Genomic DNA, 11378 nt, shown 5'->3' with positions numbered 1-11378 from the left:
CAAGTGGCATCAAAACTGTTCCACAAGCAGATGCACTAGCGCTGGATTTTACACCTAAAGCAACGGCATTGAGATTGTGAAAGGTTTGTAGTGCATATGGTGCCGATAAATCATGTGATCAATAAATGCCACAAGAAAATATGCATAATCTTCAGCAGTCGATGTCAAACTCGTGCAACGAACGCAGTAACCAATAAAAAAAAAAAACACCACACACGTGATACACTAAGAAAACTATTTTATTTAGAAAAAGCAGACACTTTGTAGATTTCGCCAGATAAAAACTCCATTAAAGTAATTTGGAAAGTCATGAATTGCTTCCTTTTTTTAGTCCACTTATTTACGGAGAACTCCAGCTTGCCATTCTTTATACAAATCTCTTAAAAACGTGATTGAACACACAAAGGAAATCAGGAGGCGTACAGTTGAAATGAAAGTAACAGGAAATATGTCTTATTACATGGAACCATTTTATTTCTGTATACATAATATACAAATAGAGCATTTGTACGGCTTCAAACACCTAGTCTAAATATCACGTGAGAATTAAAAAGGAAAAAAAAAGGTAGTATTCCGGCAACCAGAGTTTTCGTGTTTTGTTTTCTACTTAAAAGGAAGAAAAGAAAAAAACAAACTAAGGAAAAGGAAGGTAATAGAAGCGAGGTCATAAAAACGCAAGCATTTGAAAGTGACACCAATTCAACCTGAATCTGTTTGTGATGCAAGAAGCACATTGTGCTAAATATTTAAAGGAAACAAACTTTCAGTGAAGTACTGAAAATATCACAATAAAAATGGCAGATTAAAATACGAGCTACAACGTTTCTAGGCAAAACAACAGAAGTTTGGATGCAGGCAAAACTCGTCAGCGTGCGAGTGAGGCGTTCCTCTGTCCAGACGGAGATGGAGAAGCGGATCGAGACGCTGACGGGGTGGAGAGAGCTCGGGGAGATGAGGGATTCTGCGGCCCGCAGCAGAGGAACGTCAGGTCCGGGGAAACGTCTGCGTCATTCCAAAGCACAGCGAATCAGCACATGCTCATATTCACTGACCCATCTCTCAACTCTTGAGAGGAAACTGCTAATAAAAAGGAACGTAGGGCTGCACGATATTGGATTTGTTTTGTTGATATTTTGCGATATAAACCAGATGATTTGAAAAGATTTAATCATTCTAGAATAATTGGGGTGATTTTGTAGGGGAGTGAATCTGCAAAGAAACTGATAAACTAATTACAAGCATAGATAAATAAAATAGAAGAAAGATACAATTGAAATAAGCAGTCTAATAAATCTAACCGTATTCAGGTACAGAAATTGAATAAACAAATGTAAAATAAAAGTCTTCACTGTATAAATGAAATTTAACTCATTTAATTAATTAAAACAATTTATCTTTGTTAAAGCTACAAATCATTTTCTCTTTTGTTCACCATTGGTGACACAAACAGCCGCGGGTTCATTAGGCTGCTGTCCCTTTAAGACGAATGCACAGATCCAATATAATTGTTTACATCTCATAACCGACTGTGTTTACGAAGATACTCGCAGAGACGGGCATTTTGACGTTTAAGCTCAAAAGAAAGAGAAGGAGAACAGAATTCGGCGTTCACGTGCTGTATGTCACAGAAAACTCGACTTATAAACACACTTTGACCTTATACTTGACATCAAACACCCTGATACGCGACTATCGCGGATTGCGATGCCAAAACGATATATCGTGCAGCCCTAAAGGAACGTGTTCTCAAACGCTCACCTTGAGAGTCAGCATACATTATCTGTGCTTTTCTGATGATTTATGGGTAGTGAATGTTAAGGCAAACGCAGCGAGTTGATTGGCTCATCAGAACTACATCTCTACAGGTAACACACTGCTGTTGTGCTCAAGGCATCAAAGGATATTGTTTCTTCTCTTCTTTAGCGCCAGTGCTGTCTCTCTTCTTTTCAGATTTCTCCTTGTCATGCCTGGATTCCTGTTCCCGTCAAACGGCACACGCCCAGAGGAAACACAAGAGCACAAGAGAAACGGCTTCATATCACACTGGATCGACAATTAACACTTAAATGGTGCAAGAACTCTTGTAGTGTTAAAAAAGGTGTTTTTTTGTGTGTGTGTTCAACCATTTCTAAAGTTTTGCTTTAGTCACAGGTTTCACCTCCTGATTGTAGTCAATATTTTGTCATAAATTTGTATTAGTAGTTGTGCTCTGAATTTGTGGTAATAACGCAATAAAACATGACAAATTGTGCCAACATAATTATTGGCCAGCCTGTTGTACCAAGAAATTATGAACGTGCAAAAACAAGGGAGAACCAATATAGATAAAACAATGATATATTAATAACTGATTATGTTGTGGTCGAAGTATGCTTTTTCCTGTGAGCCTTTTGTATTTCTATGCATTTTTTTAACATAGTAAAATAAAACCTGTTGCTGTAGTTTGCCTTTTTATGCCAAACAATTGTGTCAAATAAATTCCTTAACCAAGTTTAGTGTTTTGTTTTTTTCCTTAATATTTAATACATTTAAAAAAAATATCATTATGTTTATTCTAAGCGAGTGCTGCAGTTTCATTGCCTGCCACTTTAAATGCTCAAGCATTTCATGCGAAATATCATGCAATATCATGCTCTGCGTTAGAGATCTGACAGCAGTGTTAAAGCCTGTTCACAAACAAGAACGATAATTGTAAAGATAATGATGTAGTTCTAAAAATCATTCTAAATATAAAAGAATAGCAGAGTCCACAACTATAAAGACAACGGCACAGAGAAACAATATCGTTGGAATCACCATCAGATTGATTTTTGAACAATAAAAACACTGACAGCCAATCAGAATCCATCGTGCTCTAGGATTCTGAGCCGGATGGATCATCTCTAGAATTGACTGTAACACTGCTGTCAGATCTCTAACTCAAGGTGTGGCTCAGTCACTCAATGAATGTTTTTTAGCACAATTTAGGCTCTATTAATGTCTGCAGCACAAACATGCAGGATAAGTCATAAGTAGGGCTGTAACAATATATCGTGTCATGATGTATCGCAATACAAAAATGCAACAATATATATTATGTATAGTTCAGCCAAAATAAAAATTAAAGTGTGAGAAATAATTAAAGTTTTAGTGTCAGTACTACATTAAACTACTATATATAATGTTGAATATAATGTATAATAATGCACTGGGGGAATATTTGTGAGTCCTGATAATGTCAGGTGTCTGATGTTACCAGTAAAAAGTGTCCGACATTATTTTAAATATATCTAGTCTGTGAAAGAGTGCAAGCATAATTCATATTTCATCTTCAGAATGATGAATATTGTTATTCTGGTGTCTCTATTGTCCTGTGCTTTGGGTTTCAGCACCAAGTCCAAGTCTATTCATTTACACACACAATATAAAACCAAATTTACCATTTTAATTGTTAACCTTTTATCATATGTCTTGGAGTATCGCAATAATATGGTATCGTGAGTTCAGTATCGTGATATGTATCGAATCATGAGGGTCTTGTTACACCCCTAGTCAAGTTGAATATCTAGGGTTTGTTCAACGCATTAATATCCCCAGCTACGGCTACGAGCGACAGTAACAGTGACGCCGGACATGGAAAAGGACGCTAGCGCAGGACAGATGTGTTTGTGGAGGTGTGACAGACCTTCTTTCCTCCTGAGGTCTTCTCGGGTTTGGCCAGATCGCCCTTGTCCTTGCTGGTGGACTTGGAGCGTTTGCCGTTGTCCTTGTCGTTGGCGTTAGGCGATTCGGAGGGGCTGGCGCTCTTGCTGTGTTTGGAGGAGTCTGTGTAAGAAGAGAGAGAGTGTTAGGAAGATAACAGGAGTCGGGACGCCACGGGATGGGCTTTCTGGTTCGCTAGCTCGCCTCTCCTGCTCTCGGCAGCGGGCAAAACAAATTTAAAAGATAGGCATTATCGACTCACTCATTCCATTCTCATCTTTGCGGCGCTTGGCTTCCTGGCTCATCTCGCGGTCGCTGTTCGCGTAGTCCTAGATGAAGAAGCGCAAATAAAAATAAAAACACGCTTGTCGGTTTGAATTTTCACCTTTCACCAGGCATTCAATATCAGCGGTGTACTCAAACTCGTGCGTGTGCTGTGAGTGAAAACATCTTTATAAATTCCCTGCACAAATCCCTTTTTTTAACCAACGGAAGCACTTACTCGTTTTCTCTCCTTCCGGTCTTCTTTCTTCTCCCTCTCTTTGGAGCGGTCCCTGGATTTGTCAGACTCTTTCTTCTCGTCGTCCTTCTCTTTGCTCTTGGACAGGACTGTGCTGTGGTTAGGATGGTGCTGAGGGTTGGATGAGAAGATAAACGAGGGGTTAACGCCTCAAAGGAAGAGAGCTACATTACTCACAGCGGTTTGCTGCCACTTCATTAGCATGCTCCATTAGAGCTGCGCTAGCCTTCCCATGAGCCTTCACACCTATCAGACACACCCACAGGAAGTCCAAGCACTCTATTAAAAGCTCAAGGTTCCTGCTGAACTCGTATACGCAAGCCTTTCGCATGCCTCGCATCAGCGCAGCTCCAAACAAGCGTCAAACCTCCATGTGAAAAGTGCTATAGAGGGGTGATTTCATCAGGTTGCTCAGATGCAAGAAAGAGGGAAGAAGTTCATCTTTTGATTTTGCATGCCGACAACAACCACATACTGATACATCATGCTAATACTGTCTTGAAATCAGTGGCCAGAGGACGAAAGGATAAAAGGGAAAACTGTTACTTGACTCTTGGCCTGTACGTAACATTGCATTGGGAAAAGCTTATGATTCAAGTGAAAGGCCTTAAGGGTTGTGGTTTCTCCAAACATGAACAATATTGTTATAAAACATCACTATGTCCCTCAAGAATAAAAAAAAAAGATCTTCCTTTTGAGATGGTGGAACGTTTCTGAGAAACAAAGCAACAGAATTCTTTTGGAAAACAAAAAAAGTGATCAAATGACGAGAACAAGATAAAGCAAGATGACCTAATTGTGGTGTAGTCATTCTTTCAACCTCAACATCACTATCCCACACAGAGTCTGAGCAGACTGAATGTTTGATGCAGACATCTAGAGCAGAGGTCCTCATTCAGGGGGACTCAGCAAACTTCATAGGAGGTCGACTAAAAAGTAATTTAGGGTGTGTTCACACTTGTAGTTCAGTTTGTTTTATTACATATATTGAGGCAGAACCGAACATCCAAAATAAATAATCCTAAATGAGTTTGTTGTAGGAGCGTAGCCTACATGTGATGGTATTTTAACCAGCTGAGAACTTGTGAAGACCTTAGAAAATATGCAAATGAGTCAAAACAACGACAAGAATCCCTTGTCACACACACAAACACAGATCTGCTTGTGAGGAGACGCGGTTCTGACGCCTGTACCGAACTGTGATGGACAACATCGCGACTATGACGAGAAAAAACAGGTCCTGCATCTTAAGATCCCATTTTTGGTTTGTTTACATGTCTTTGGTCCGTGTTGTGTTCGTATTTCGTTTGGAAGTGGAGTGAGACTCATCTTTCCATCAGTCTCGGTCCGCTTGTTCGGTGGCACCAGGGTTCAGATGGCAGCGTTCACACTTATTCACATGAACCACACTAACAGAGCAATCGCACCAGGGCTTGTTTTAATCCAACCAAACATGACAAGTGTGAACACACCAGGTTATTATTCATATATTGAAATAATTGAATCACTTATACAAACGAAAATTCATATTTCCCCTTCCTCAGTGAATATTAATTCTTAAAGAACATGCAGTTCTTCTGGAAACTTCTGGAAATAAATTAGTGCTCCATTTAATACAAATACATAATGATTGACAACAGAATAACTGACAATACATAACCCTACCAAAAAAGTTGTAAAAAAAGTTTAAAATATCCTATATCCTTAATACAGTACACACGTACATTTCTAAAAAGCACTCAAGTATCGTTTCCAAAGTCATTAAACGAATTTCAAAACAATCGCTTTGTCTTGTTATAATCAGTACATGCCCAATAGAGCCTCTCAACTGGCAAAAAACTGAACAGTCGATTAAGAGCCGTTTATTAATCACTGAATTAATTGTCCAAATATTTGTTAAATCGTTGTAATCATTAGATTCGCTGGTCGTCAAAATAATCACAAGTTGCTGTCAAAAGTTATAAGACAGCCTATAACAATCTTTAATGTAAACCAGACGAATGATCTGCAGTTTGCTGACAGGTGGAGGTTAAAAATAAACGCGCTGTGAAGAGCGTCGTGCTAATGAATGAAGATGTGCTTTCAGTGTATAGTCTAATTTTACCCTTAAGACAACACAAGCTGCCAAACATATGAGACAGAAACTGAACTGCCCACGTCATGTCCAGCTCTGCGCAACTCCTCCTCAAAAGAGCTTTATAACATAAAAACACGATAGCAAACTGTAACGCCGATCATTAGCAGCCCATGCATGTTCCAGCTGGAACTGAGGCATACAGAACAAAGTTACTTAAATAGATGATTTCTTGAAAACAAGTCTTGCCAACAAAAGTGAATAAAAATATTAATAAAAATAAAGAAAGTACTTTATATGAAGCGTGTGGTATAGGTCCATGTAAGAGCCCAGAGGATGACTCTTCCTCTGATATGTAACAATAGTTGGTGGCATGTGTTAGTGTTTGGAAAATTGCCATTTCAGACTCTCCAAGCGATCCAAAGATGCTCTGCTGACAAGTGTGTGTGGGAGAGTGTGTGTCCTGCAGGCGCTTGTTACGCTTGTTCTTCACACGACCTGAGCATTCACTTTAAATCTGTACGAGTTTCCTGATCCCTCTCAGACTGCCTGAAGACTCTGAAAAGACCTTCCGAAGAAGTGATGTCTGGCTCGAGAAACAACCGTTCTGTCGAGTTCAATTAATCATTTATTCAATCACTAATCACACATGATGAACACAGTCTTCAGTCACATGATCCCTCAGAAATCACTCTAATATGATGATTTAATGCTCTGTTAGTATCAATGTTTATAGTATCAAAGGTTATAAAAATTATATTATGCAGCACAACATTGATAAGTCATCATATTAGAATGATTTCTGAAGGATCATGCGACACTGAAGACTGGAGTAATGATGCTGGAAATTCAGCTTTGATCACAGGAATAAATTACAGTTTACTAAACATTCACAGAGAAAACCATTATTGTAAATTGTAATAACTAGTGCAGTGCCCGTGCAAAATCAGTTCATAGTTAAGAGCATAATAGCCAGTTTTAGCATTGAGATCAGGCTATGTTTGACTTGACTATTATCCAGTTACCGACCGATAAAACAACGCTAAGCACAACAAAGGAGAACACATAAACAGCAAACTCGGTTGTTCCAATGATGAAAAGTAAGGATGGCTTACACTGGAAAGATGGGGATTTGCCGTCATGATCGGTAAGAGGCGAGTTAAGCTCGTTTAAGCCTACATAGCCTATATGAGCTATCCTGGGCAACTATTTAACATAGCATATTCAACATCACATAGTTACAGGCTAACTTCAGCGCATGACACAGTGACAACTTAGCACTGAGACCAGGCTACGCTTGAGCTAACAGTTTGTGAATAGGCTAACACAAATGATGGCCGTGAGAGAGACTGTGAACGCATTGAATAGGATATGTTTAGTTGGTGAATAGCATAGGCTACCATTACACAGTAGCAATAACTTTAAGCGCACCAAAATAAAATATAATATTCAGAAGTGTACAGTGTAGCTGACTTAAAGATTCAGAGAGAGGGGGAGTGTCCAGTGTGAGAGGGGGAGTGGCCTCTGGTCCTGGGCTGTGAGAGGGGGAGTGGCCTCTGGTCCTGGGCTGTGAGAGGGGGAGTGGCCTCTGGTCCTGCGCTGTGAGGGGGAGTGGCCTCTGGTCCTGCGCTGTGAGGGGGAGTGGCCTCTGGTCCTGCGCTGTGAGGGGGAGTGGCCTCTGGTCCTGCGCTGTGAGGGGGGGGTGGTGGCCTCTGGTCCTGCGCTGTGAGAGGGGGAGTGGCCTCTGGTCCTGCACTGTGAGAGGGGGAGTGGCCTCTGGTCCTGCGCTGTGAGAGGGGGAGTGGCCTCTGGTCCTGCGCTGTGAGAGGGGGAGTGGCCTCTGGTCCTGCGCTGTGAGAGGGGGAGTGGCCTCTGGTCCTGCGATGTGAGAGGGGGAGTGGCATCTGGTCATGCGCTGTGAGAGGGGGAGTGGCATCTGGTCATGCGCTGTGAGAGGGGGAGTGGCCTCTGGTCCTGCGCTGTGAGAGGGGGAGTGGCCTCTGGTCCTGCGCTGTGAGAGGGGGAGTGGCCTCTGGTCCTGCGATGTGAGAGGGGGAGTGGCATCTGGTCATGCGCTGTGAGAGGGGGAGTGGCCTCTGGTCCTGCGCTGTGCTCACTCAGTGTCAGTGTGAGAGGGGGAGTGGCCAGCGGCAAAAGCCAATGTGTGCTTCTTTTACCGATATATTTAACAGTATCTTTTGCATTTCTAATCCAAACAACGTCAAACTTGAAACTGCACTTACTCGAGCCCGTAGCACGACACCTGTCAAGTTTGAAATCCATCGGATTAATGGTTCGAGAGATATGCGAATAACAGACACACACACAGACAGACAGACAGACAGATGTTCCTGTAATTTATAGATAGATATTTCACAATATTACTGTTTTCTGTATTTGTGATCATATATATATATATACATATACTTGAAACTGTGGTTACTTTTTTTACTTGCATTCCAACCCTACATGGTCTTCTAACATGAAGACACTTACTTTTCCAACATCGTAAATAAACCTCCGCTCCAAACGGGTACGTCAGGAAATCTGGAGTGTGTTTCAACAACAGATTAATAACACAAACTCCCCGAGAAAGAACGACAGCAGAATTAATCACATGTATGAAAGCACTTCAACAACAGAATCTGAACTGACAACTGAATTACAAGACCATACACACAGCTGACACCATATCCTCCGAGAAACAACTGACTCCTGCAAGATAAAACCTGCGTCTTCAGGAAAACAACAGATCCTGCTAACACAGCTATACCACGACTCATATTCATTCATATATATATATATAGAGAGAGAGAGCGAGAACTCTAGCTTAATCACAACAGCAGCAAAATATGTAACAGCCTGCCACAAACTACGAGAGTCAGCCACTGGACAAAACTAAAGTCAGAATCATTCTTATCTTGTCTGAATGTACAAAGGTGTGTTTTTTTCTTCTTTTTTCCCCCCTTTCTTGTTTATAAAAATGTATTCATGCATTTGTTTACTGATTGATTTATTGACTATTGATATTTTTTGTTCATTGCTTATGTAATGGCCAATGCTTTGGCAATACTGTACAAGTCATGGTAATAAAGCTCATTTGAAATTGAGAGAGAGAGAGCGAGACAGAGCTAGAGAGAGACAGAGCGAGACAGATAGAGAAAGAGAGCGAGAGAGAAAGATAAATAGAGACAGAGACAGAGAGACAGAGAGAGAGAGAGAGAGAGAGAGAGAGAGAGAGAGAGAGAGAGAGAGAGAGAGAGAGAGAGAGAGAGAGAGAGAGAGAGAGAGAGAGAGAGAGAGAGAGAGAGAGAGAGAGAGAGAGAGAGAGAGAGAGAGAGAGAGAGAGAGAGAATGGGATAAAATAAAAACACCAGACTACTCAAAATTCAGCTGTATTGCTTTTTCAGGTGATGCCATCAGCGTATTTTCAAACATCCTTCAGTGACCAAACTGCAAAAACACTTATCTCCCCGCCAGTTGACAGGAGCTGCTCAAAAGAGACTCGAGTGGTGGAAAAGAAGAGCGGAGCCCAATCAGACCCCGAGGACTGAGAGAGGAGCCCAGGAGAGCGTGGCCACAGGAAGAATGGGGGATATTGTGGGGCTGAAATTACATTAGCAGAATATAAAATGTCCTGGCAGGAGAAGCCACGCATGTTTCAGTGTTATTCCGCCATCTTTTGAAGGGAAAAGGGACTTTTTTAAAGACCAATGTACCAGAAAATACCAGAAAGACCAAAACCGACACACTTACACAATGTGCTGTAATCTACAGGCGCATTCATGACATACACCATGAAGAAAGTCGAGAATTTTTGGGAGTATCTCAAAAGCTAGTGAGCTGCCTTCCCACACAAGCTTTCTGGGCATCCTGAGGAGCGTTTGAAGGAACGCTGCCTACATAGAGACAGTGTTCCTGGGCATCACAGGCGGGTTTGGTACGCCCAGGCAACAGCTGCCCACCTAGATGCAGATTCTGGCATCAGCGTGTACTCACACATCTCAGCTGAGGCCCTACGAAATCAGCTTCATTTTTCACCACATCCTGGGTTTTCCATTTTTATTCCATTTGAATGCTTTAATTAAATTAATAAATCAAAGATGCATTAATAATTATCGAATTAATAAAAAAATTAACCATTTAATTAGGGCTGTCATCAACGATTATTTTGATAATAGAGTTATTTTGACGATTAATCTGATATTTTTTTGTGGTAATAAAAATAGACCTGAGCTTTTTAAATGACTTAAAAAAAGTAAAAAATAATATATATATATATATATATATATATATATATATATATAAGAATGAGCCAATAATATTTGGTTCAAATTAGTAGCAATAGCAAGTAATCATATGGTTTCTGCAAACACTGTCTATATTATGTACATTATGTATTATAATAACAAATGCCTGCAGAGGCGCCAGCGCCCTGGTGATTGTTGTTACACTTTACAGCAGATCAAAACCTTGTTTAATATCGGCCAAACAACACTTAATTCAAATGTCCACTTACTCTTCAATATTTAACCACTTCTTTATGATAGAAATGCTACAGCCAATGTACATTTTTTAACAAGAATATATGGACATCATAACGAGTAAACTCAAGAGTGTTTAAACTTTTATTTTGAAATCGCGATGAACAGTTTGCATATTTAGAAACATATTGATGTATTCTCCTGTGTTGGTGTAGGTTTATAAATGATTTGTTACAAATCTGGTGAAATGGCGCACACTGAATTCCCAGATGAACGTTACAAGCGACACAAACTCACAGCATATGCAGAGATGGAGTTTGAGATGCGCTCCACGCATGTAAGGACAACAGTTCATGAACGGTGTAAGTTCTGAGACGCATGTAAATAAAGCTCATAAATATTTACCCGCTGGGCATATATGGCCTTTATGAATTCACAAAAGCACTATGCTATAGTTTGATTTTTAAATGGTTTTAATAAAATCGCACAGCCTTAGAAAACGGTCTAAAAATGCAGTTTATGGATTACTCGACACAGGTAAATTGCAATCAAGGATTTTATAAATTATGCCTGATTCAGATTACACGATTTTAGCTCGATTTTGGCACGTTTGACGTAG

The 11378-nt window shown here is 40.4% G+C and overlaps 1 protein-coding gene across 3 annotated transcripts in view; it reads right to left on the bottom strand.

Moving 5' to 3' along the window:
• Positions 1-221: 221 nt before the first annotated feature.
• The window catches only part of thoc2 (THO complex 2), a 107965-nt gene continuing 96808 nt past the window's right edge, over positions 222-11378 (bottom strand). For 2 of the 3 annotated variants that reach the window (XM_081383313.1, XM_081383314.1), the window contains exons 34-39: positions 4184-4312; positions 3944-4010; positions 3665-3804; positions 1905-1975; positions 1759-1804; positions 222-1002 (exon numbers count right to left, since the gene is read on the bottom strand). In XM_081383313.1, coding sequence (XP_081239439.1) covers positions 1777-1804; positions 1905-1975; positions 3665-3804; positions 3944-4010; positions 4184-4312 — 435 coding nt within the window. In that variant the 3' untranslated portion in view covers positions 222-1002; positions 1759-1776. Of the gene's footprint in view, positions 1003-1758; positions 1805-1904; positions 1976-3664; positions 3805-3943; positions 4011-4183; positions 4313-11378 lie in introns of those variants that run through there. The other variant, XR_014031408.1, reaches the window with a different exon arrangement.

The sequence above is a fragment of the Scardinius erythrophthalmus genome, assembly GCF_964197995.2.
Source record: "Scardinius erythrophthalmus genome assembly, chromosome: 13".
NCBI classification, from domain to species: domain Eukaryota; kingdom Metazoa; phylum Chordata; class Actinopteri; order Cypriniformes; family Leuciscidae; genus Scardinius; species Scardinius erythrophthalmus.
Note: the sequence above shows the minus strand (reverse complement) of the source record. Positions and strands in the feature narration are given on the sequence as shown.